This window comes from Gopherus flavomarginatus, chromosome 16 (genome assembly GCF_025201925.1).
Source record: "Gopherus flavomarginatus isolate rGopFla2 chromosome 16, rGopFla2.mat.asm, whole genome shotgun sequence".
Lineage (NCBI taxonomy): Eukaryota > Metazoa > Chordata > Testudines > Testudinidae > Gopherus > Gopherus flavomarginatus.
This window is the reverse complement of record NC_066632.1, coordinates 4,165,747-4,191,750: the sequence shown is the minus strand read 5'-3', so window position 1 is coordinate 4,191,750 and position 26,004 is coordinate 4,165,747. Positions and strand designations below refer to the sequence as shown.

General features: G+C 55.6%; 1 protein-coding gene across 3 annotated transcripts; it reads right to left on the bottom strand.

The window, feature by feature from the left end:
- Window positions 1–7,713: 7,713 nt before the first annotated feature.
- On the bottom strand, window positions 7,714–25,868 carry RAB3D (RAB3D, member RAS oncogene family). Of its 3 annotated transcripts, none has more exons than XM_050925047.1 (5): window positions 25,673–25,868; window positions 16,230–16,457; window positions 11,863–11,981; window positions 10,048–10,172; window positions 7,714–8,905 (listed from the first exon to the last, which is right to left on the bottom strand). In XM_050925047.1, exons 2-5 carry the CDS (start codon window positions 16,455–16,457, stop codon window positions 8,718–8,720), a joined length of 660 nt encoding a protein of 219 aa, XP_050781004.1. In that variant the 5' UTR covers window positions 25,673–25,868; the 3' UTR covers window positions 7,714–8,717. The 3 variants fall into 3 exon arrangements, with proteins under 3 accessions (XP_050781004.1, XP_050781005.1, XP_050781003.1); XM_050925048.1 differs by lacking the exon at window positions 25,673–25,868 and adding an exon at window positions 18,007–18,306; XM_050925046.1 differs by lacking the exons at window positions 16,230–16,457; window positions 25,673–25,868 and having other exon boundaries at window positions 11,863–13,193.
- Window positions 25,869–26,004: the final 136 nt, after the last annotated feature.

Below are 26,004 nucleotides of genomic sequence, written 5' to 3'. Positions count from 1 at the left end.
ACACACAGTGGTCCAGGTCATCACTTCACCACAACAACAAGGCTACGACTCCGTTCGGACAGCACAAACCCCTATGGCTTCAAGGGGGGGAGGGGGAATCTCTTTGAGTCGTACAGGGTCTGTGACCCACAGTGGGCACTCAAAGCCTCACCTTTGGCACGCCAAGCTCCCTGAGCCCCAGTGACCAGCCCACCAAGGCATCTCCCCAAGGCACAACCTGGGCCACAGAGTGACCCCCCCATCACCCTAGCGAAGGTGCCGCTGGTGTATAGATCAGTGCAAAGCAAACTCAGGGGAGGGTGTGCCCCCCCCAGGTCAGAGATGACATGGTGCCACAACCCACCAGCAGCTTCCCAGCAGTCCAGTGGGTGGCCAGCAGGGGGCACCCCAGTGGATCTATGCAATGGGGCGATCCTCCCCCATGGCATCTTGGGCCCTGTTGCAACGCCAAACGGCAACCAAAGCCCCCTTGGCTGGCTCACAGCAAACCCCGTACCCTGATGGCACAGACACCCCATGGGGAGACAACGCTGGCAGCAGAGGGACTCTGGCAGGTCTGAGCAGCGGCCAGATTTAGCAGAGAAACCTCGATGGGTTGGAGCAGAGCCAGGGCACGTGGGGCACTGGATTATGGATCAAACAGGTGGCCCAGATTGGCACAAACCAGCCCACATTGGCTGAGATCTTGCCACCTGCCCACTAGCTTGCAACTGCAAACTGCCTAATACCACCTAGTGGTCTGTCCCAGGATATCACAGAAGCCCAACGGCAGCTGGGCCAATAAAAGATGACAGACGGCAGGGCCGGAAACGCAGTTTACATTTTTCACTGGTAACAGATTGTGTGGGGTTTGGTTTGGTTTATTTTAAAACAGAACCTGGGATACGCTCCCGTCAAAACAGGAGGAGAGAGGGAGGGACAGGGCACGTGCGTGCGAATGTGTCTGTCTGTCCGTCCACCACTGTGTCTGTCCATCCGTCCACCACAAACATTTGTATTTGTGATCATAAAATAAAGTCCCTCTTAATTGTTTGGTTTCTGGCTGTTGGAAACCAGAAAATTTTGCCCCCAAACTCGGTTTTCAGGGGAAAATTTGATTGGTGGAACCGTTAAAAGGAAGAAAAGGAGCAGGGGGAGGGGTGTTTTTGATAAAGACTTTCAAGGAAAAGATTCAGTGAACAGGAGAGAAGTTTATGTGAAGTGTTTCCACATGGACCCAAAAAAAAAAAGTACTGGTGTTAGAATTCTCTCCTATAGGCCAGACTCCCTCGTCAGACTACATCTCCCATGATGCACCCTGGTCACCCCTTATAGTGGGAGATGGTGAAGCCTGACTGCAGTGCCTCCTGGGAGTTGTAGTGCAGTTTCCTCGCAGCCCTCATTCCCCTGTAGGGGCTGGCATTCTCATGCAGCCCCCAACTCCCCTGTTTTCAGGCTGTTGTTGCTGTGGATGTAGTAGTCCCACCTCTGCCATTGGCTGGCTGGATGACTTTGGGCAAGTGACCACCCCACTGTGTGCCTCAGTTTCCCTATTTTACAGATGGGATTAATAACATGAACTTATTTTGTTTTTGTTAAAGCAATTTGAGCGCCACTGATGTAAAGCCATGAGACGCCTGAGAGAAGTGCAAGGGATTATTACGATTGATTCCAAACCGCCCAGGTTTGGTGGCCTTCCCAGCACCAGCAAAGGAGGGTTTTTGCTCCCAGAGCGATGGAGGGTTAGAAAGGTGTTTGGCCAAGTGACTAACTCCTGTAGCAGTCACACCTCATAGCCCTGGTCACGGACTAGGAACCTGCTGAGCTGAGGCCACACAACACCCAGAACAACAGAACAGTCACTATCCCTGGAAACTGGCACAGCTGTGGCTACAGCTACAGTGCAGGGTAATGGAGACGAAGCCAGTGGCTCCCCAGTATGGCAAATACCGTGTCCCGCAATCCAGTCCTGATCTTGGTCAGGGTCTGGGCAGCATCCAGCACAATGGTGGGCCCTGATCTCAATTAGGGTCTGGGTAGTGCCTGGCACAGTGGGGGGCCCTGATCTTGGTTGGGGTCTGTGCAGTGCCCAGCACAATGGGGGGCCCCAATCTCGGTCAGGGTCTGGGCAGCACCTGGCATAATGGGGGCTCTGATCTCAGTCAGGGTCTGGGCAGCGCCCGGCACAATGGGAAGGGCCCCCTGATCTCAGTCGGGGTCTGTGCAGCGCCTGGCATAATGGGGGCTCTGATCTCGGTCGGGGTCTGGGCAGCACATGGCACAATGGGGACCCTGATCTCGGTCGGGGTCTGGGCAGTGCCCGGCATGGTGGGGACCCTGCTTTTGGTCATGGCCTTTAGATGCTGTGGTAATATAAATAATACCCCTCGTCCAGATTTACTTTCCTGCCCCAGGCTTTCAGTGGGTAACGTGCTTCTCTCACCAGCTGTGCAATTAGCGCGCCACATCTGGGCTGCTGCACCACAGCTGCAGGTGACAAGTTGATTGACAGCAGGAGCCAGGCCCCTCAAGGGCCTCTTGCTTCGGCTGTTGACAGGCCACCCAGCCCCAGCCTGCCAGAAATAAAAGCTCCCTGCTGAGTGCAGCGGCCTCGTGGGCCAGATCCCCACGTGGTGTAAAGCAGCGTCGCTCCACTCCAGCGAGCGGCGGATCTGGCCCACGCTTCGGCCGACTCCTATCTGCTTCGACCGGCACCCAGCTGGCACCAGCGGAGCTGCACCAGGGAGAGCCAGGAGCAGCCGTCACGTTTGCAGAGCGGTGCTGGCGGGGTGATTTGTCTGGAGGTTTCGCGGCTGCACCATGGACAGGTGGCTGGCAGGCACAAAATGGTGCCAATTATGCACAGCGCTGGCGTGTCAATATTTCATGCCCCTCCCTCCCCCTTGGCGGCTCATCGTTGCAAACCAGGGGGGAGGGGAGCACAGCTCCTAAGCACGTGGATTTGTATTGCCACTGTGGCCAGGTTGATTCCGCAGGAAATTTTACCGATGGGCGCTTGGGCCAACGGGTTTTTTCCCCCCCAACTAGGAAAGCAGCCAAGTCGATTCAGCGTAAATGATTAGCTGACCCCCCAGCTTTTCTGCGTGACGGCACTGTTTGCACAAAGCCGGGGATGTGAGGGGCAGGCTGGTACGTGGGGAAGTTGATTCTGTCGAGATGAAGGCCCTGTCTTGCAGGAGGCTGGATGATGCACAGACCCCGATCGAGATCAGGGTCCCCTTGTGCCAGGCCCTGCCCAGACCCTGACTGGGATCATGGCCCCATTGTGCCAGGCCCTGCCCAGACCCTGACCGAGATCAGGGCCCCCTTGTGCCAGGCGTTGCCCAGACCCCGACCGGGATCAGGGCCCCCTTGTGCCAGGCCCTGCCCAAGATCAGGGCTCCCTTGTGTCAGGCGCTGCCGAGAACCCGACCAGGATCAGGGCCCCCTTGTGCCAGGTGCTGCATAGCTCCCTAGGAGAGGACAGTTCCTGCCACAAAGCGTTTATAATCGAGCTAGTTGAAATGTTTGGGCTGAAATTTTTTTCAAGAGAAAAATGCAGATTCTGTGACCCCCAAAACCTTTCTCTCGAACATGCTGCTTCTCGATGGCTGTTTGTGTAAGAAAAATGTCAGAAAATGTTGCAAGGTTCCAACGTTTTGTTGCGTTATTTCCTTCCATTTTATTTTCTTAAAATATAAAAACAAAAACCCCACTTGTAATCTAAGCAAAACGTTCTGTTCAAGCCAAAATAATCCACCCCTCAACTTTTTCCTTTGCTGAGACTTTCGAAAAGGTTCTGCAATTTTGAGGGGGTTGAGTTTTTCAGAATTGTCAGCGAACCAAAAAACCGCCTTTATCGGCCCGGCTCTCATTCCCATCCGAAATAGCCAAGCCAAAAGGCAGGGTTATGAGCCTTGGTTTGCAGCGGGGGAAACTGAGGCACAGAGCGGCGGGCATTGAATGTGGGTCTCAGGCCAGGGCTTTTATCACAAGCCCACCCTTCCTGATGGGCTTCATTTTCCCAACGCTTGCTAAAGGAAAGGTTCGGCTTTGCTTTTCTTCACCCACATCCTTTGCTTCCCCCAGCCATTTGCCATTAGCAAGAAGCACAAAACGCCGCCGGCCGCTGGCAAGGTGCCCATCTTTAATTAGCCTTCCCCTAATGACAAATCACCTCGTTCGTTTAACCCCACCCTTAGTAATAAGTGTAAAGAACTCATTAGCCAGGCACATGGCAGACGCAGCCATTTCCCCAAGGGCCATTAACATCACTGCAAAACTGCAGGAGCTTTGGTAGATTTTCCTCCGATCCGCCCCCACCCTGCAAAAAGAAGATTTGGAAGCAGTTTGTTGGGTGAAACTGACAAGCAAGTGGAAAGAGGGAATTAAAAGGCATTAGGGTCTGTATTTCACCTCCCTACATTCTCCTGCTTTTGGGGGGAGGGCGGGGGGAAGACAGCTGGGAAAAGGAACACGGGCGCTATTCGTGCGGTCGCCACCATTCTGAATTATTAAGGACAAACCTTCTCATTTCAAACACATTTTGTCCAGCTGCAGCGAACATCTTTCCACATAATTTGCACAACAGCGCACCAGACCTGTGGCCGCAAATTGGGCCAGACCCTCTGTACAAAGCTGCCGAAGACCCAGGCCGTTGTTTTATGTAATTCTAAGATGTTTTGGGGGGCAACTTTTGCCAGATTTTTAAGAACAAATAAAGGCCATTTATAGAAAAGGCCGTGATTATGTGGAGCTAGGAACAGCTATGAACTCATGATAATTCCTTGCTAGCAGGCGAAAGCCCCCCCCCCATTGATTCAGCAATACATGCACGTTAGCTAGGCCAGGTTCGCTTTTCATCAGGCAGGGTCGATAAGCGGCGATTTCACCAGACACCCACAAAGGAGGCAAAACTATTTCCACTGATCATTGACACTGACAGTCGGGCTAAGTAAGAAACATGCTGCTTGAGAATTCATTAGAATTTGAGTGAAGGGTAAAATGTTGACGCGTGATGTTGACTGCTTTCAAGTTTTCCATGTTGAATCCCAAAGTCGAGTGTCATTGTCCACTCCCCTCCCCGTGTCTGATCCCCCCATATTTTCCTACAACTGGGAAAATTTAAATACATAGAAAAAAATGCTTTAAAACCCAGCATTTTGTGCACTGGTGAACGTGTAAATTGGTTCTCAAAAATATGCTTAAAATAAACATCCCTCGTATCCATCAAAATGATAAAAAAATCAAAGTTGAATTGTGCCAAAACTAAACCTGGGATTCCTCCAGGTCCCACAGAGGAGCTGCCTGGCGTTCGAAAGCTTGTTTCCTTCATCAGCAGCGCTTGGGCCAATAAAAGCCATTACCTCCCCCCTTGTCTCACATACCTTGAGACAGAGACACCTCCACCACCACCTAACTATATCATCTAGCCCTTGGAGAGGGCCCGAGACCCACTTGCGTAGAAATCAGTCAGTCATCAGACCATTCCGTTGTGATTTTCAAAGGCATTATTAGTCTTTATTAGGCGTATTATGGTAGCGCTCAGAAGCCTGGTCATGGTCCAGTGTGCCAGGCCCTGTACAAACACAGAACAAAAAGCCCATTCCCGCCCCAGTCATACCTAAATCCCACTTTGCATCTCTCTCTCTTAAATAATTCTTGGAAAGGTGTGGGGAGAAGGCATAGGTCTGGCTAAGAAGAAAAGAGCATGCACGGGGCTACAGCTTAGCTGGGAGCGTGGCTAGCTACACATGATTGATCAATAGTTTGGCTTTTGCTAAAGGCACTTTTGTTTTTTTCGTAAAAGTAAGACACTGGCCTCTCCTCCGTTTTTAAAGATTGCACATCCCCTGGAAATCTGAATGATGCAACCCTCCGCACCGTGGCCAAAACACTGCATGGCTGGGGCACAAAGCGTGTAAGCGTCACATTGTGAGCTGAGGGACGGTGCACCGTAGGGTGACAAGATGTCCCAATTCTATAGGGACAGTCCCCACAGTTGGGGTTTTGTCTTATATAGGTGTCTATTACCCCCCACCCCCATCCTGATTTTTCACCCTTGCTGTCTGGTTCCCCCCAGCCGCGCCCTGAGCACTTGCTTCACAGAAAGCCGCGAGATCAGACTCCAGGAGAACCCAGTCGTCGCACAGACGCTTGCTCCAGTGAGGAGAAGCTAATCGATAGCCTCGGAGGGGCTGAAATGATCTGTGCTCCATAGGACGGGAATAGACTGTGGTACCTTTTCCAGCCAAGACTCGCTGTGTCCCAGCATGGCTGGGACATCAAGGAGCATTTCACGTCGCCCTGGAATGTGTCTGACTCCTTTTTAAAGGAGCTGAGTCCTGGTACAGTATGGGGCAGGTGACACACACGAGTCCAGATTCCAGAGGCTGATTTTCAGTTAAGGCCCCTTTAAGGCTGAATAAAGTGGGCAGAGACAGTCCCAGCTGAGAATCCTGCCTCCCTCCACTACACAAACACACTGTGCAGGGGCAGGGCCTACCCCAGCCAATGGGAAGCTGGTAGAAGGGCACTGAACCTAGTGTGTGGGGGTGTGAGAGAGGAACACATTGCATTATAGGTACTCCATGCTTTAGCAAGGGCTCTTGGGAAACAGAGCATGAATTAGAGCAGCCCAGTGGCTGCTCTAGCTGACACCAGGGACTAGGCACGACCCCAGAAGTAGGGGAGCAACCGAGTCTCATGCCCTGGTCCAGGTCCAAGCATAGCCACTCCCCTGATGGGGAATCCAGTGATTTTCCTCCCTGAGGGGTTATCCGAGGCCCATCTACCAGCTACAGCTTTCTGGAAGGTGCCCCATTGGGTGCCTGCACGGCTTCTCCCAAAAACAACAGCACTGCAGTCTTTGGGCCTGACGGAGATAGTTAATGCAGGCTGGGGGCACAGGGCATCACAAAGGGAGTCAGATGTCCTCAAATCCCAGGGAACAGTAACGGGATCTGGGCCCCAGGCAATGCAAAGCTCTGCCTCAACTTCCCCACAGCGCAGCAGCCCCTCACAGTGTAGGACACCAAAGCCTCAAGCCTGGGGTGAGCTCACGCGTTGCCTGCATTAGATTAGGGTCTCAGTCCCTGCCAAGCCTGGAACCAACACTCCAAGATGGGGAAAAAGTCTGTCTACCCGTTGACTCTTCCTGCCTCACTGGTCCAATTCCCCAGTGCCCTGCACCACTACCCCTCCCTCATGCACCACTCGTGCAAATCAGATTAGAGTCGATTTTAACCCCTCACATCCTCGTGTAAATAAATCACTGTACAAGGCTCAGTGCAATGGGAAATCAGGCCCAGGATCTTTGGTTTTCCAAGACTCCCAGCCCTGCAGGGGTTGGTTCAAACTGATCCAATATATTGAAGGTATTGTGCATTTTCCCTAGGCCACGGTCTTGTCTCTCCCCTGGCCCTTTTCTACATTAAGGCCCAGATCCCCAGCTGATGTAAACCAGTGTCACGCCATTGGCGGCAGAAGGGCCAGACCCCCATTTACACCAGCTGAGGGTCAGTGTGTAAGCGGAGTCTCTCCGGATTTACTCCTCTCCCCCCACACAAACAGCTAGTGATTTTTGGTGCCTCCAGGGTTGGGGTACTCAACTGCAGGCTGCTTAAAGGGACCCAACTCTTGGGTGCCTTGTGTTGTTATTTTCACGGGAGCATTTGACACTAGTGCAAACAAATGCACAAGGGTGGGGGAGTGCACTAGGTGCCCCTGGCCATTTACAGGGTGTGTGACTCTATAGGAAATAGGCAGTTGGGGATGAGTTGCTTTGGAAATGCTGCTGTGGTGCCTCATGGGAGTTGTAGTTCAGTGGCCTCAAGCTTCCATTCTCCCCTATGAGCCGTGTTCCTTAGTTGGACTACGTCTCCCATGCTGCACCACGGTAAGGGACTCCCATGATGCAACCGCCCTCCCCTAGCAGAGAGAGAGTGTGGTGCATCATGGGAGATGTAGTCTGACCAAGACCTCCACTCTACAGAAGAGAACAAGAGCACAAGGCACCTGGACTACAACATCCAGGAGGCATTTCAGAATAAGTTGCTCCGATTTTTGGTCAAAGATGTTCAGGACACGAATTTCCCTGGGAAAAGCCTGAAATGTTCAGTGGAAAATTGAGATGAAAATGGATCTTCCCCGTCCCCCAACACCTGTTTTCCAGCATGAGGATCCTGCAGCAAGCCCTGCGCAGGAAACCTCCCTACATCTCCCCCGACACCCCTCCCCGTCCTCTTACAAACAGAGCGGTTGTCACAGATCTATGCGGGGGTTCGATGTCCCAGCCTTTTGCAAAGCTGCACCTAGAGCTTGGTTAATAGATGCACACCCAAGAGACTGCGCAGCTGCTGAGACATCAGACCCCCGTTGGATCCGTAGCATCCACGTCAGCGCCATCCAAGTCAATGGAAGTCAGGCCAATCTGCGTCAGTGGTGGGGGGCCTGGGCCTGTCCCACCACCTCTGAGGTCCAGTGGATGGGCTCACGTTCCTCATCCCTCAGCTGGCTGTGGTTGCCGGGATGGAAGAACCCTGGATTGGGGATAAGGAAAGGGAAAGCAGATCCATTGCATTGATGTAATCGGCAAATAGAGAAACAGTGGGATACCAGCCCAAGAGATCCGCCTCTCCCCATAACCTCCCATCCTATTTATCTATGACATCAATGTGACGCTGGGGCGGGAGGGGGGGCACGGAAAGAGAGGAGTGGAGGTGGGTGGAGTCTGTTATCTAGCAGGAGCAGCTGCTGGACTGCGGGGGCGGAGTCTCGGTCAGGGCCCCGTTCTTGCTGTTGCCAACGAGGGTGGTGTTGGTGTCCAGGCTCTCGTTCATCTTCTCGCAGATAATGTCCACCAGGCGCTCAAAGACCTGCTTGACGTTGATGTTGTCCTTGGCGCTGGCTTCAAAGAATTCAAACCCTGCGGGCAGGGGAGGGAAGGAAGGAGGAGAAAGGAGGGAAAAAGAAAGAACAGAAGGAGGAGAAAAATCATGTGTTGGTGACAAAGTACACACAACGCACAGTCAATCTGTGGAACTCCTTGCCAGAGGATGTTGTGAAAGCCAAGGCTATAACATGGTTCAAAAAAAGAATAGATAAGTTCATGGAGGATAGGTCCATCAATGGCTATTAGCCAGGATGGGCAAGGATGGTGTCTCTAGCCTCTGTTTGCCAGAAGCTGGGAATTGGCAACAGGGGATGAATCACTTGATGATCACCTGTTCTGTTCATTCCCCCGGGGCACCTGGCATCAGAAGACCAGGTGGGATAGATGGACCCTTGGTCTGACCCAATATGGCCCTTCTTACAGTGGATCCAGGAGGAGGATTGGAACCCTTAGCCTTTGGCATGAAAACCCCCAGTCCCTTAACACCCGAGCTAACGGAGCAATAACCTGATCCCCTTCTATAACTACCTACAGGTCTCTGGCCTGTGTGATGCAAGATGTCAGACTAGCTGATCACAAGGGTCCCTTCTGGCCTTGGAATCTAGGACTATAGAGGCCAGCAGCAGTAGGACTTTTATCTGTTGACGTTGGCCACTAGGGGGCGAGGTGACACAAAAAACAAGAGTTTTAGTGTGGCGGGATGATTGGGAGAGGCCCCTGCTGTTCATGGAGAAGTTTGTGATTGCAAATAAAACCTTAGCCAAGCGCCCAAGGCCTCAAGCCTCATTCGGGTGCCTACCGACTGCTGATTTTCATGGGAATTTGGTTGTGCCAAATGGCTGCAGTTGGAGGGGAAGAAAACCCAAACCAAAAAACAACCCCCTCACCCCCCAAAAAAAAGAATTAAAAAAAACCCCACATTTAAGTTTTTTTCTCTCAAAATTTCCTTTAATTGTGTTCTTTAAAATTAAACGAAAGAAGTTAAAAATGCTCCAGTTCAAAACTTCTGCCTCAAGTCGAAACAAAAAATAGTTTTCAACTTGCTGAACGTTTTGAAAAACATCCCCCCCCCCCACCATGAAAGTTCATTCTTGGGGTTTTTGGAATTGTCGACAAACGGAAAAATCCGTTCTAGGTTCTCCAGCCGCTGCGGGGCTGGAGGGGAGGGCACCTACCTAGCTCATCTGCCAGCCGCTTGCCATCCTCTGTGGCCACCACTCGGTCATCCTCCAGGTCACACTTGTTCCCCACCAGGATCACCTGGGCGTTATCCCACGAGTAGGTCTTGATCTGGGTCGCCCTATGGAGCAGGGGTGGGAATTGAACTCGGGCCTTGCTTACAAACCATGCCCACCCAGCTGTCAATCACCTTCACCCCACCCCACTCTGACTCCTCCCTCCCTTATAAAAGAGCACGGTTACAAACCCAATGTGTCTTATTGCTGGGGACCCTGCACCACCCCGTCTTAAAGCAAGATGAACCCCAAAACAGCCAGGAATTTGCACAACATATAGGCTCGTCCATGGGAGGGACTGAACAAATCCTTCCCCCCGCCCACACCCTCCCAACTCACATTGTTTACTATCCTTTTGAGGTCAGGACTCCTGGGTCCTATCCCCAGCTCTGGGAGGGTTTGGGGGTCTAGTGGTTCAAGCTGTGGGGCTGGGAGTGAGGACTCTGAGGTTCTATCTATGACCAGGTTTAGGAGGGGAGAGGGGCCTAGTGGGTAGAGAGGAGGGGGTGGAAAAGATGACTACTTTGGGTGTCTCTGCTACCTTGTGTCTCAGTTTCCCCTTCTGTGAAAGAGGGATCAAAATAACAACAACAACAAATACCAAACCCTGTTTGTAAAGAACTCGGAGATCTTTGGAGGGAAAGTGCATCCGTCAGCATTCAGCAGCGTTAAACACAGTCCCAGGAAGAAATGGCACCCAGTGGGCTTTGCGTGAGTGAAAGCAGCCATCTGAGGGCTCATCTCTCAGAACTGAACCTCGGAGTCCTGTCTCCCAAGCCCCCTGCTCTAACCACTAGACCGCACCCTCCTTCCAGAGCCAGGGAGAGGACCCAGGAGTCCTAGCTTCCACTATATCCCTGGGCTATACCCCTTCCCTGTTCAGCCTGACCCAAGGCAGCTCAGGGGCTCCGAGCTGCAGCATCAGCCTCGGACAGCCTGACTCCTCCTCCCTAAACCCAGTGACTCACTATCAATCTGACTCATGGGTGGCCCCAGCAGGTTTGCACCTCTCCCTGCGGGAGGCTGCAGCTGGGCTAGGGGGTGATGACAAACAGACCCCAGAGAGGGGTGAAGCCAGGAATAAGGAGCAGTGAAAAGGTCGGGGGGGGGAAGAGCCCCATCTCCGAGGTCTACCCCGCCTCGGTGTTCCCCACAGTTCAGTGCAGTGACTTGCCTCTTCCATCCCCAACACTGCCCCGCCCTCCGTAAAAGATCTTAAAAATCCAATGAGTCTTTACGGATGGGTCCCCTCCCCACGACGCCATGTCTTTAAGGAATATGAGCACTGCAACTTTATCAGGAGTTTCCAATGGAGGCAGGGCCCTCCCCAGGGCAGGAGGGATTGAGGGGGCCATATTCCCTCCCCCACTCACACACACAGTTTGCTTTCTGCAGATGCAGGCAGCTTGGCTGCATCAGTTACATGCAGCGCAGCTGCCCCCTCTCAGGCGGACGGGCTCAGGCTCTCGGCAGACTCAGGCAGGGTCGCTGCAACAGACAACTCCACGCTCTTTTGAGCTATCAACTCACGCTCTCGGCAGACTCAGGCAGACATCCGTTTTGCTCAGCTCAAACTTTTCTTCACTACCAGCACCAGTCAGAGAGCTCATTTTCCCCCACCATCTTGACCTCAATCCCTGTGACCTTCTGGGAGCCAGGGGCCCTAAACAGGGGCCCCCAGTACCTGTATCTTCACTCAGCCCTGGACACGACTGGCTGTCATGGTACAACGCAAGGGAACACAGGATCTCTTACCAGTCCTGCACGGCGTTGAAGGAATCCTGGTTGGCGATGTCGTACATCAACAGAAAGCCCATAGCTCCTCGGTAATATGCCGTCGTGATTGTCCGGTATCTCTCCTGCCCTGCGGTGTCCTTTAAACAATCCCGTCCCCCCAACACACACAAATAAGAGCTGCTTCTTTGCAAGATTCCCAGCTGCACAGGGGACGATTTCAACCCGGAGGTAGCACTGCAGGAGGCTTGAGGGTTAATGCTCCCCCTCACTTCCTGCCAGAGACTCCTGCCCCCCCGTGCCTCAGTTTCCCCTTCTGTAAAACAAGGGATAACCCGTTCTTTGAACTGAAAGCTCCCTGGGAAAGGGCCCATCTCTCCCCAGGTGTCCGCAGGGCTGCTTCAGTTAGGGGCCATGAAGCGGTGCATTGTGGGAGGGTGAGAAATATCAGCTGCTCGCTATCTGCTTGGCCTTGTACAGCGCTTATCTACTCTCAGGAGCAGGCAGAGACCAGAGATGGGCCTGTTACTGTGGAGACCAGAGAGCGCACAGAGGGCCGTGACAGACGGATCTTTTCATTAAAAGGCCTGGATGTGTCAGGCTGGTTCCAGGAACTGGGGCTAGTTTCCATGACAGCTCAGATGCACGTAAGACGCACTGTTTGCGTGTGATTAAAAACAATAAATCTATTAATAAGGGAGCGGAATGGAAATTTGAACGGGCTGCTGTTAAAAATAAAACACGGGCGAGCCGGACAATCCCCTTTCTGCCGTATGGAGAGAGCGCGAAGCATGGGGGGCTTGCCTGGACGGAGTGGTCAAGGGGAGGACTCGTGGAGGGGTGCAGGATAGGGAAGAGACCGGGTGGGATCCTAGTCAGCCCGCTGCAAAAGGCAGGACTGAAGGGATGCTGGATGGGTATGAAAGGGAGGGGATTGAGGCCCGATCTCGCTGAAGAGTGCTTTGCCGGGTAGCTCCAGCCATACACAAAGGGCTCCTCGTGGGGACCCGGCTTACCCCAGTAAAGCTGCGCGCTCCACCAGAATCGCTCATTCCATCCCACCCGACCAAAATCAACGCGCCCAGCAAAAACAACGTTCGGCTGGTATAACCGCGTCTCCGGTAGGGTTTCTGCTGGGTCGGCCAGACCTCACCCATCTACAGGGCACTGACTAGCAGAGCTCTGCCAGCCGGTGTCTGGAATGGAGGGCTGGCCTTACAGCTGATGGCAGGACGTCGCAGGTTTTAGCCTGTGAAACTCATTGCTAGGTGACGGGATCAGCGCTAGGCCTTAAACTAATCTCAGTTAAATGAGTCAAATTTAGAGGATCAGCACCCTGGGGCAGGGACCATCTGTTCGTTCTGTGTTTGTGCAGCACCCAGCACAATGGGGTTCTGGGCCATGGCTGGGGCTCCTAGCGCTACCATAATACACCTAATAATGTACAGCACCCAGCGCAAAGGAGTTACGGGCCACACGACTGGGGTTCCTAGGTTCTACTGTAATACACCTAACAAATCTACAGCACCTACCCTAACTGCATCCCAGTCCATGGCTGGGGCTACTAGGGTCTACGGTAATACACTTAATAAATAAAGTAACGTGCTTGGCCCTCTGGGGTCTTGGGCTATGGCTGGACTCTTAGGCACTACCATAATACACCTAATAATGTACAGCAGCCAGCACAATGGAGTCCTGGGCTATCACTGGGGCTGCTAGGTGCTATCATAATACACCTATTTATTGATCTCTTTTTTGGAGGGTCAGGCAGAGTCGGCAGAGACATTTCCACGGATTCTTTTGGGAGTTGGCAGGAAGGCATCTGTCCATCCTCATTTTAATGAACCCCTCTCCATTCAGCTGTGTCCCCTTAAAGCAAAGCACAGGCTTAAATACTTATTTATGAGACGGATTGTGGTAGTGTCTCCGCGTCGCGGCCCGGGAACCCATGCGCCAGGTGCTGTACATCCGCAGAACAAACAGATGGACCTTGCCCCAAAGAGCTTCAGATCTAATTAAGCAGGGAAGTGACTCCAGCGAAGCCAAGCCAAAGAGTTAACCACCTTCTACCGTAATGTCGCTCCTAAATTTGCCCCTGATGTAAATCACCCATACCTCCTAGTGGTCAGGTCAGTTGCCCAGAGGGGGCTTCCATTCATTAACTCTGCTCCTTTGGGTCTCTTCCACCTATTACAGTGGGGCAAGAGGTTGCAGTGGGAAAAAAAAACACACTGGGCCAAATTCCCTGCTGGAGTCTGTGGAGTTACGGCCTGCAAAGATTCAAGCCACAGCACGTGCAGAGACCGCTCAGCCTTATAGAAATCCCCAGAGCAGAGCTCCATCTGGCCAGGCAGCCTTTCTCCAAAAGTGGCATCTTGTGGCAGTGAGTTCCACAGGCTAACTGCATTGACAGAGGGTAAATGAGGAGGCAGACATAGTTCAGAGGTGGCATTAGGAGGTTGGTGAAGTTCCCACCATGGAAAAAATCAGTGGCAATGAGTTCCACAGGTTAAAACAGAATAATAAAAGGGGGACATATTGGGTCTCTCGGTCCCCAGGCTGGTGGGGGAGACCCCAGAGGATTTGAGGGTGGGGGGAAGGAAATCTTTTTTGGGTGGAGAGTTTGCATGATGGTGCCCAGCGGCATTTACCAGAGTCAAGGTAACGCCAGCTGCTGCCTAAGCCAAAGCACACGCAGGCTGGTGCCATTACCATGGTGACTGCCAGAGGCCTTCAGGAGCAAAGAGACTCTGACCTCGCTCCCTCCCTGCAAAAGCCAGCAACAGCTGCAGCTGCCCCGTGGGGAGGGAAGGGAAGGGATGTTTACCCTCAGCACCGGGGGACTCGACTGCACTTAGGGATGTCGCTGCAGCTGCCGGCCATGGAGATAACAGGAAAAGAACGTGCTAATCCAGTCCCGCCAGCTGGGACCGTGGGACAGGGCGGCCACTGGGGCCTCAGCATGACGTGGGCCCGACCCCCACTCAGCCACAGAGCCAGTGGAGCCAATGGGCCAGATCTCCGGCCGGTGTAAAGTGACCTAGTGCCAAGAGAGCAAGGCTGAATCACACCAGCTGGGGGCTGGGACCGGTGTCACATTGCAGTCAAGAAATAAAGAGAGTCTTAAAAAGTGTCACTCTCCACAGAATGGATCACAGGGCCTTTTCCCTCTAGGGGGCGCTGGTTCTGGGCTGGGCCCAGGGCAGAGGACTGGCTGGTTCAAGGGGGCTGGGAATGGGGCACTAGGCCTTTCCCCTCCAAGGGGCGCTGGCTCTGATCTGGCACCAAGGGAATGGGGGGAATGGTTGGTTCAGGGGGGCTGGGAATGGGGCACAGGGCCCTTCCCCTCCAGGGGGCACTAGCTCCAATCTGGCCCCAGGGGAATGAGGGGACTGGCTGGCTCAGGGGGGTGGGAATGGGGCACAAGGCCTTTCCCCTCTAGGGGGCGCTGGCTCTGATCCAGTCCCTGGGGAACGGGGCACAAGGCCTTTCCCCTTCCAAGGGGTGCTGGCTCTGATCTAACCCTGGGCAGGGGACTGGCTGGCTCAGAGTCGGGAGGTGAGGCCTCTTCCCTGTAGAGCTGCAGCACTGCGCAGAACGTCTTCCTCCAACAGAAGAGGAAATGAAGTTTTAAAAAGGAAGCGTTGTAGCACTCCAGTGATTACGGTAACAGCCTCTTCCCTGGGGCGGGAGGATGTGTGCCTATTTCATGCCCATTTGCTGCACACAAGTTCTGGAAGCCACCAAGTTCTGATCCACTCCCCGTGTGAGGAGCTGTCCCAACACCCCACCAGAAGGGCAGAGCCTCTCCAATTGCCATGCCCTGGGCAGTGGGGGCTCAGGACTGGGGGCTGGCTGCAGGGGGGCTGTACAGAACAGGGTGCTGGGGAAAGGTGTGTGCCCCGCATGGGGCCAGATGTCCCAGGAATCTGGGACCGAAGGGTTGGCACCTGGCGAGGATTGAAAGGAAAAGGGCCATCAACCCTCATGCTTCAGGGCACAGGCCAACCCCAGCTCAGGGTCAGGAGGAATTCGCCTGCGGTATAGTATTGCTCTGCTAGGGGCAGCAGGGTGGATTGGACACCTCTCTCTCTCTCTCCAGTGTCTGGTGCCGACACTAGAGCATACAGGGTGCTGGATCTCTTCTGGCCTGAGGCCCCTGATCGATAAGCGCGGGGCCACCTGGGCCATGGCTTATCCTCATCAGCTACTATCAGTATTACAGTAACATTGGGCATCCTGGCCATGGCTCAGGACTCCATTGCGCTAGATGCTGTACAAAAACACAGCACAGTCCTGCCCCCAAGAGATAAACTGTTCCGCTGGGATCCCCTGGGCCTCCCTCCCTCCCCGCCAGGGTCCCACTTCCCTCCCTCCCCGGCGCTCACCCAGATCTGCAGCTTGACCCTTTTCTCATTCCTATAGACCGTCTTGACCTTGAAGTCGATGCCCACGGTGCTGACGAAGGCCGAGGTGAAGGAGTCGTCGGCGTAGCGGAACAGGAAGGATGTCTTCCCCACGCTGCTGTTCCCGATGATCAGCAGCTTAAACATGTAGTCGAAGTTCTGGTCGGCGGCATCTTTCTGGGCCTGCCGGGTGTCGTTGGCGGAGGCCATCTGGGGGGTGGAGAGGGGGCATCAGCAAGGCAGAAGGGTGGGGAGTGGGGGTCTAGTGGTTGGGGCAGGCTGGGAGCCAGGACTCCTGGGTTCTCTTCTGGCTCTGGGAGGGGAGTGGTGTCTGGTGGCTAGAGTTGGGGGGAGCTGGGAGCCAGGACTGCTGGGTTCTATCTCCAGTTCTGGGAGGGGAGTGGGGTCTAGTGGTTAGAGTTGGTGGGGTCTGGGAGCCAGGACTCCTGGGTTCTCTCCTGGCTCTGGGAGGGGATTGGAGTCTAGTGGTTAGAGTTAAGGGGGGCTGGGAGCCAGGACTCCTGGGTCTCATTCCTAGCTTTGCCAAGGACTTTACTCTGTGACTTTGAACAAGCCATTCTGCCTTGCTTTCCAGCCAGCCACAAGGCTAAGAAAAGCCCCGCGATCATTCCTCTCCCAGGCCAGCTAGGACATGCAGCATTTGTGAGGTTTCCAAAAGAGAGGATGTGACCCCGATTATGGGTGTTTGAGGGGATCCCAGCTCCTCCTCCTCTGGAAAGCCCTTTCTGGGAGCAGCCAATCCCCAGCAATCGGCAGAGATCTCAGCCCAGAAGAGTTATTTACCATCAGTAACACACAAATCATCACTGGATCTTTGGAGGAGTAGATTGTCAAGCCCTTGGGGGCGGGGCCAGTCTCTTTGTTCTGGGGTTGTACAGCACCGAGCGCAACGGGGTCCTGGCCTGTGACCGGGGCTCCTAGGCGCTACCATAATACACCTAATAAATAATGACTGCCAGGTTCTAGTCCCAGCTCAGACCTGCTGAGTGACCTTGGGCAAGTCACTTCCCTGCTCTGTGCCTCAGTTTCCTCTCACACCCATTGTCTCATGTGTCAAGTGCTCTCATGATGCAAATAGGAGCCTCAGCCATGGCCCAAGACCCCCCACTGTGCCAGGTGCTGTACATTATTTATTAGGTGTATTGCAGTAACACCCAAGAACCCCAGCCATGGTCCAGGACTCCGTTGTGCCAGGTGCTGTACATTATTTATTAGGTGTATTACGGTAGCACCCAAGGGCCCCAGTGTCTCAGGTCCTGCACAAAGACATAAGAGGCTAATTAGCTCGCTCAGGGATTGTATTTGTGTAGCAACCAGCACAACAGGACCCTGACCTTGCTTGGCGGCTTCTAAGCCCTACTGTAGCTGGATGCGAATGCAGCTCTCCCAAGCTAGCGCCCTAACCACTGAGCCATCCAGCCTCCCATTGCAGAGACCTTGTCCGAGCTCTGGCATAGCCCAGGCTGGAGAATTTCACCCCGCTGCTCGGGGACTTGCCCAGGTGCCTTTTCCTGTTGCTCCCTGCATGCCCTTCTCCTCTGGCAGAGACAATCCTTCTGTACCGGGCGGGATTACCCTGCTCCCTGGACTGGGATGTGTCACACCTGACCGGGGCAGGGTGTGCGTAGGAGGCTGTCTAAGATCAAACACGGCTGTTTGCTAACTGGGAAGTGGCAGGAACTGCAGCTTTTGCTTCTCACCCCTACTTCAAACCAAACCAAAACCAAAACCTGTTTACCTAGAGGGAGAAGGGAAGAAATCCACTCCCAGAGGCAGAGGGGGGTGGGCTTTGATTGAAGAATGGCAGGCGTGGGGTGAAGGTACTGGGCTGCAGGAGATCTGGGTTCGAATCCTACTTCTGCCACTGGGTGAGACCAGGGGTGAGTTGCTGGTATTTTTCAGAGCTGGCACAAGTGCCAAGGTGGGGGCTGAGTGGGGCCAGTTGAATATTATCTGTCACGGAGACCCTGGGTGATGCTCTGGAACTGCTCCCCATCAAGCCAGTCAGGACTTTGGGGAGCCTCCTCTCCCTTGGAGCAGACTGTCCCCAGCGCAAGAAGCTCCCACGGCTTCACCTCCTGGGTCTCTCCTTGGAGCATTCAGCATCCTCTGCCCCTCCTTGTGCTTCCCACAGCGAGTCCCCCCCAGCGGGGTCCTGGGGAAGCCACAGGGCCCTGCACCCCCACTTTGCAGTCAGACGTGACTCAGCCAGCCAGTGACACAGAGGTTTATTCGATGACAGGAACAGGGTCTAAAACAGAGCTTGTGGGTACAGCAAACCGGACCCCTCGGCCGGGTCCATTCTGGGGGTCAGTGAGCCAGACCCCCCACGTCTGCCCTCACTCCTCGACCCCAGCCAGCTCCAGACTGAAACCCTCTCCAGCCCCTCCTCTCTGCTCAGCTCCTTTCCCGGGCCAGGAGGCCACCTGATCCCTTTGTCTCCTACACCTTCAGCTGGCACCTTTGCAGAGGAGGGGCCCAGGCCATCAGTTGCTAGGAGACAGAGTGCCAGGCATTTAGGGGCACTGGCCCCTTCTTCTGCAGCAATCACACACCCTTATTCCACCACCTAGATACTTAAGAACTGCACAGGGGACACTGAGGCACCAACACAGTATTCAGAGAAAACATTAAGAACATTCCCAGTTCGTCACATCATCCACGAAGCTGTTTTCTGAGGGGAAATTAAGTTTTTCGACCAAATGAAATTTGTCCGGAAAAGCCTCGGCTTCCTGCAGAAAAACTGGATTTTTCCACCGCAAACCAGAAGGCCCGAAGCCCAAGAGACGTCTGTTAGCAAATCAATCGCAGTGTCTCAGGGGAGCTGTAGTGCAGGTGCCGCCTGCCTGCCCCAGTTCTACCCCGGGGCCCAGGTCATCACTTGGACTATGTCGCCCATGATGCACCAGGGCTGGCCACTCCCATGATGCCCCACCTCTGCTCATTAAAGAGGGCTACCGGGCTGCTTCATGGGAGTTGCAATCCTCTGACGACCCGGCAATGGAGTTAGGCTCCCACAGCAGACGTGTGTTCAGCCCCCAGCACGCATTGGGGGGCCCGATCCCGGAGGTGGCCTGCATGGCCCCCGGAGCATTCTAGGGGCCCGATCCTGGGAGGGGGTGTGTTCTACGCAGCCCCCACGCTCAGTTAGGATCTCTAAGTGCTACTGTAACGCCTGTTGCTGCTAAGGATTCTCATTCGGATGCAGCGCTCTGGTGGTGGCCTCACCCGATGCGCAGAGGGAAGCGAGATGCCCCGTGCCTGCCACAGCTTGCAGACAGGGTTAGACGCTGCCAGGCGGGAGCCAGTAGGACTGGCTTTGTAACGGCTCTTGCTAGGGTTCAGTGAGGCACGCTCCCTGCCCCCGCGCCGGCTGCTTCTTCGCCAGGGCTTCCAACCCAACCAGCCCAACCAGTTCGGATCCCTGCGACTCCGGGCCAGTCAAGCGAAGTAACTGCTGCAGTTCCCCGGCTTGTGCTGACACCCACTGGGCTCTGCCCTCCTAGAGCCGCCACGTGGTGCCATGGAGAGGACACCAGGCTGAGGCCCAGGGCAGCTGGGCTCTATTCCCAGCTCTGCCAAGGACGTGGGGCAAGGCACTTCCCCTTTTCGTGCCTCAGTTTCTCCTCTTGTCCTTCCCTTGTTTAGACAGTGAGCTCTTTGGAACAAGGACTATCTGGCTAAGCGTCTGTGCAGCGCCCGGCACCAGGGGTGCTGATTTTGGTCAGGGTCTATATCGTGCCCAGGACAATAATTGGCCCTTGAAGCTGGGATCTGACTCTCTTCATTTCATATGAAAAAAACCCAGTGAATCCTCCAGAAACGTACAGTCCTCACTCTCCCAGGACAGAGCGAACTGGCTGAGAATTCGCAAGCCAATTGGTTAACTAATTTAGGAGCTAGAAATAATCCAAAACTGGGTCCTCAGTGATCTTAACCCCTGGATAACACAGACCCCTCAAAGTTCCCATCCTGGGAGCTTGCAGGCAGGCTGTACCTGAAGCAATTAGGTTGCAATTAAGCAAAGTTGTTAATCGTTGCATGTAATAATGCTCATCATAACAGGCTCAGCAGGGCTGTTATGACGTCAGAAGTAGCTTAACCAATCCCCGCACTTCTTCCACCGCTAATTTGCATGTCATAGCATCATGGGTTGGAGGGAGATTGGCGGCAACAGTTCTCATTGGTAGATTACTTGCCCAATCACTGCTGTTTAAATACCCTGGCTTCATGCTAGTGAGGCATCATGGGACGGTTGTCTCCATCCTGCTGTGCATGGAGGCAATGCTGCCGGGGGAAACTGAGGCAGGGAGAGCCCTGAGATCATAGAGCCACTAGGACTCATCACCGAGCTCTTTCCATCTGGAGTGGTGAAATATCCCACAGTAGCACTCTCCTCGGGGTTGTGTCGGGGGTGGGAGCTGGCATGGAAGGGTGGAGGGATGCAGGAGGGAGTGGAGGGGTATTGGGTGGATGGACAGGGCAGATGGGCACTGGCATGGAGCAGCCCACGGAGGGGCACATGCTGGATGGGTGCTGGCACGCAGCAGTGCAAGGGAGGGATGGCATTGCTTAGGGGCTGGCAGGCAGCAGTGACTGGTCGGGGTGGCACTGCCAGGAGCTGGCACAGCCAGGAGCTGGCACACAGCCATCCCGCGCCAAGGCATGGGCACAGCCAGGGCAGATGCAAGCCAGGAATCTTGTGCTAACGGCCAGAGCAAGCCAGCCTCGATGCAGGGCCCTGACTCACAGCCTGGGCTCTCTGCCCTGCTGGGTGGAGACTCTGGGGCAAGAACTAACAGGGAGGGGAGCGGGGGAAACTCAGCCCTAGGAGGGCTGCACAGTCCCTCCCTCCACTCCGGCCTGTATCCCACCCCCCACACACACCTGGTCTCACATCAGGCTGTGAAGCCTCTAAGCCAGACCCCCAGCTGGTGTAGACGAGCGTTGTGCCACTGAAGCCAGTGCAGCTGGGCCCATTTACACCAGCCGGGATCTGGCCCTTTATAAATGTTGATTTTGCAAAGCAAAGGGCTTGTTTATTTTTGGCTCGAACAGGGGCCGCTCCCTGCAATTTACAACCAGAAGGAGCCCAGGCAGAGTGAAGACAAACTGCTGGGGCCAGCTGCCCCACTGGAGTAACCTGGCATCAGCCGGTGAACTCCAGGGAAAGGGGCCGATTCCCCTTTAAGGCCCTGCCTGACCAATCCTTGCCCGAAGTACCACCTCTTACGCATGATCGAGTCACCCGCTGCGTCCCGGCAGCGCTGGCTGGCCTCAGTCCAACGCACCGCTGTGCCGCCCCTTATGCATGGCGCAGATTCTCTGCAACAATCTGCAAGGCCGCCCCACGATCCTGCTTCCCGCTCACCTCGCACTATTAGGTGTATTACGGTAACAGCAAGACACCCCCTGGCCCCCAGACAGAGATCGAGGGCCCTATTGGCATGGACTCAGAGTGAGAAGCTGTCCCTGGGAGGGGGCAGGATCCCTGCACGAACAGCCCCATTGCACCACCCCAGAGGCGGCTGCATCTCCCTACCAGGTGAGGGACCTCTCTGCCACCGCAGAAGGGGTGGAGGGGAATGGCAGATGTTTATACAGGGATCCTTTACCTGGCAACAAGATGCAGCCACTTCTGGGGGGAGGCACAGGGGCTGCTTCACCCAGATCCCCTGCCCAAAGGGGTGATTCTAGCCGGGGCTTTTCCCTCCCCCTCTGCACAGCCTAGAGGGGCCAGAACATGACTGAGACTAGGAGAGGGCAGTTTGAAGGAGTTAAACTGGCAGGGCCTGGGATGCTGGAGGCAACAGAACAGGGCAGGGCAGCTCTGGGGTGGGCACAGCGGCTGGGAAACGAAACCCAGGCCAGACAAGCTGAAAACCCCAAAAAAACAACCAACCCAAACCTGGCCCCCAAACCTGGAGAGCTCGGCTATTCTTGGCTAAGAAACTGCAGGCTACTACTCCCCTGCAAATGCTGCTGTGTCATCTCTTCCACACAGAGACCCAGTGGGCAGCGAGTGCAGTGACACAACCCAGACAGGAAGGGGCTGGGGGTGATCACAGCTCGAATTAGCCACCAGCCGGCAGGGGCAGGGTTGTCATGACAGCAGGTAGTAAGAGGTTGTCGCAAGAGCTTAGCCATGCCTAGCTGATGATAGACAAGGATCTCACCTGGCGCTGAAATGCAGCTGCCTCTGGGGTGGGGTGTGGCAGCTGTTTATATAGGGATCCCTCATCTAGAGCCACAATGCAGCCACCTTGGGGTAGGGCACAGTGGCTGTTTATACAGGGATGGCTCACCCTGCACTGAGACGCAGCTGCCTCTGGGGTGGGGCGCGGCAGCTGTTTAGACAGGGATCCTACACCCAGGACTGAGTGACTGCATCTGGGGCATGGTGTGGGGCACAGCGACTGTTTATCCAGGGTTCCCTCCCCGGGAGCTGAGATGCAGCAGCCTCTGGGGTGGAGCACGGCGGCGGTTTCACAACGCAGAGCAACACTGCACAAGTAGTGAGGATACCATATCCAATCAAAGCGCTGTGTGCAGGGAGGGGGGACATTTTAAGGGGGTACCAGCAGCTGGAGTTCACAGTGTGGAGGGATCCCAGCAAGACCGCGGTCCATGCCTGCTGAGAGGTGAGCTGACTGGAGGGGAAGGCTGGCGGGACACGTGGCAGAGTCTTCAGGGCAGGACACATTTTAACTCTGGGGGGCTTATCCAGCCCCCAATGGATTCTCATCCCCCATCCCTTCAACTTCCTCCCCTATGGATTTTCAGGGGGCTCCAGGGGCCCCCCACTCTGGGAAGCAGGCACTTGCAAGGCACCTGACATTTGCGGCTCAGTCCAGACCAATGACAGTTGCATCCAGGGGGTGATTATCCCCCTCCGTCAGCGCAGCTCCCCACTGTGGAGACACGCCAGAGACTAGAACCAGCCCTGCGCCACAAAACCTACAAGAACCTCCCAGCTCAGGGGAGTCCTGGGGGATTTAGGCTCTGACACAGACCCTCTTTAGCATCCGTTATGCTGTTGCCACCGAGGAAATACTTGTCCCGTTTTCTAGCCAGACACACAGCACCAGCGAGAGAAGGTCTCAGATGTACACTCCCTGCAGCATCTCAGTGACCAGAGACCAGACAGCAAGTGTGAAAAATTGGGATGGGAGTGGGGGTAATAGGAGCCTATATAAGAAAAAGGCCCCAAAATCAGGACATCTGGTCACCCTGTCTCAGGATCTTAGCTCCCTGCGTAGCAACCCACGATGCTACCCCAAGCGTAGGCATGACTTTCACCCAGGAAGCAGCAGCTACCTGCCCCTTTGACCCCTCCACTGCCTCGGTGCCTCTCTGGGGTTACTGGCTCGTTCCCCGGGATTTCGGCTTTCGCTGATAGGAACAAGCCCCTCGCCAGCTGTGCTGGGGCGGGGGTAGGAGGACCTCAGAAAGGGGAATCCCTCGCAGCGGTGAGTCTGAAAGGAGCACACACAGGAGTGCGAAGGGCGCCGCTGGCTCCCATGCCCCCGCGATGGCTGGCTGAAGGCCGCCATCGGTAACGCCCCTCCTGTGAGAACGGGGGCTGGGAGGTGCACAAGGGCAGGATGGCCCAGTAGTTAGTGCATTAGCCTGCCTTGGGAAAGCCGAGGTCACTTCCCTGCTCTGTCACAGACAGCCGGGATGACCTTGGGCAAGTCACCGCTCTGTGCCTCAGTTTCCCCATCTGGACCATGAGGACAATAGCGCTGCCCTGCCTCACAGAGTGGGCTGGGAGGATACATACAGTATAGATTGGGAGGCGCCCAGATACCGCAGTGATGGGGGCCAGCTAATCACCTTGACTAGCTAGACTTGTGCAAGCCACGGTTCACGTTAGTGCCACACAGGGGTGGAGTTTGGGAGGGGGCACCCCTTAATTTCCCCCCCATCAAAGAACTGAGCCCATGGGCTACACTGCTCCCCCACCCCACCTTGAACAGATCATGGCCCCAGAGACCCAGCAGGGAACAGGATGTAACCTGGAACCACAGCACCATCCATGGTAGGTGGCAGCTCACGTGGGCGGAACTTCGTCTGTGGGCGGGGCATGGAAGGGCCCCTCCCTCTACTCTGACACCAGTGGAAGCGGGTGCAGGTGCAGATGCCACCCAGTGGTGAGGGCAGCGTGATCTGTGCCCCGGCACCAGGAGGGGCAGGCAGCTACCGCGCCCGGAGAAATCCCCAGCAAGGGAAGGCCTCAATTCTGTGAAAGACTGGAGCCGCCCTGCCAGGCCGATGCCCTGCCCATTATCAACATCCTTCCCCTTCTCCAAATGGCTCCTGTTTCGTGACATGGAATCCCTGCCCCCACCCCTACGCGTGAATGGTGCATGTGGACCGTGCGTTCCCTGGGGCTCTACGCTCCCTTTGCCAGTACTCTGGGCCCTGCCCCTGGTGGCAGCAAGAGCAGCCTCAGGGCTGCTCTGCTGCTGCTCCGCCCCTGGGAGGCAGAGAACAGTATAGGGCCTGCTGGCCGTGCCCCCATCAGCAGGGCTGGTGCATAGCCCTGGGGGGGTGGGTCAGAGAGACCCTTCCTGCAATGGGGGAATCTTCAGGGAACCCTTAAAGGAATCTGAGTGTAGAACCAGACCCCGTCGCTTTACACTTGCCACAGAGGCCGTGGGTGAATGAGAACCCAGCCAGACCCACAAATCCAGGCAGGCTGGTCACCCAGACAGCCTCAGACCCAATGTGAAATGCCCTGGAGCCACACAACCGCCCCTGAGGTGTACCCAGGAACCGAGAATGCCCCTGGCTCGGGGAACCTCCTGAATCAAGCCCCTCCGGTTCCCCCGCTGCTGATCCCTGCCTGGAAAGCAGGCGACTGCCTCCGACCTGCAACCGGGCTGCTTCCTGCTGTCTCATCAATGGAAACCAACTTCCCTGCCACTCAGCCAGGCATCTTCCGAATCAGAACTCGGGGCAGTGCCCCCCGCTCCCCGCAGCACCCACTAAGGGCCACGAGTTTCCACAAGCGCTCCGCTGTGGGGGGAATGGCCCCCAGGAACAGAGGAGTGACCCCAATCTACACCCACTGAGGATCTAGCCCGTTATCATTTCTCTGATAGGAGCACCTGGAAGTCTGAAAGGAGATTGGCGCTGCCCGGACCCCGACCGGGACCAGGGGGGCCCCGTCGTGCCCCGGGCGCTGCCCGGACCTTACCCAGGGCCCCACTGTGCCAAGCAGGGGGTTGCTGGCCTCTGACCGGGGCTCCCGGCCACTCCCACCATAAGGAAAAGCTTCTCTCGCCCGTTCAATGAGCCTGGCGGATCCAGACATTCACCAGCCCCCGCACGGCCAATCACCCCCCCGCCAACGCCCAGAGCCCCCGGGAAATCCGCCCCCCCGGCTCCTGCCAAGTTACCTTCCAAGGAGCGCGCGGATCTCCCGCTCGCGGGCCGCTGGGGGGCTGGTTCCCCCTCTGCCCCCCCGGCTGCTGCACCCGGATCTGCGGCGCTGGGGCCGGAGGAAGGTGTGTCTCTCCCCAGCCCTCAGCAATCGACTTCCCGCATCCGATGGGCCGCCTCCTCGGGCTGATGTGGCCGCACCGGGGAAAGCCTGGCGCAGCCCCCCCGCGCTCCGGCGTGACGAGCCGAGCGGGGGCGGGTTTGCAAACAGTTCACCGGCCCCACCTGCGGGGGGGTCGGGGCGCCGCGCACGGCGCTGCAGGAGGACGGAGCCGGTGCACTGGGCTGG

Coding starts and splice junctions, on each gene's coding strand:
- RAB3D (XM_050925046.1), bottom strand. CDS start 12,215: ATGGGCCCTTTCCCAGGGAGCTTTCAGTTCAAAGAACGGGTTATCCCT. Junction 10,173..11,862: donor TTCAACGCCGTGCAGGACTG/GTAAGAGATCCT, acceptor CCTGCTCCATAG/GGCGACCCAGATCAAGACCT. Junction 8,906..10,047: donor GCGGCTGGCAGATGAGCTAG/GTAGGTGCCCTC, acceptor CCCTGCCCGCAG/GGTTTGAATTCTTTGAAGCC.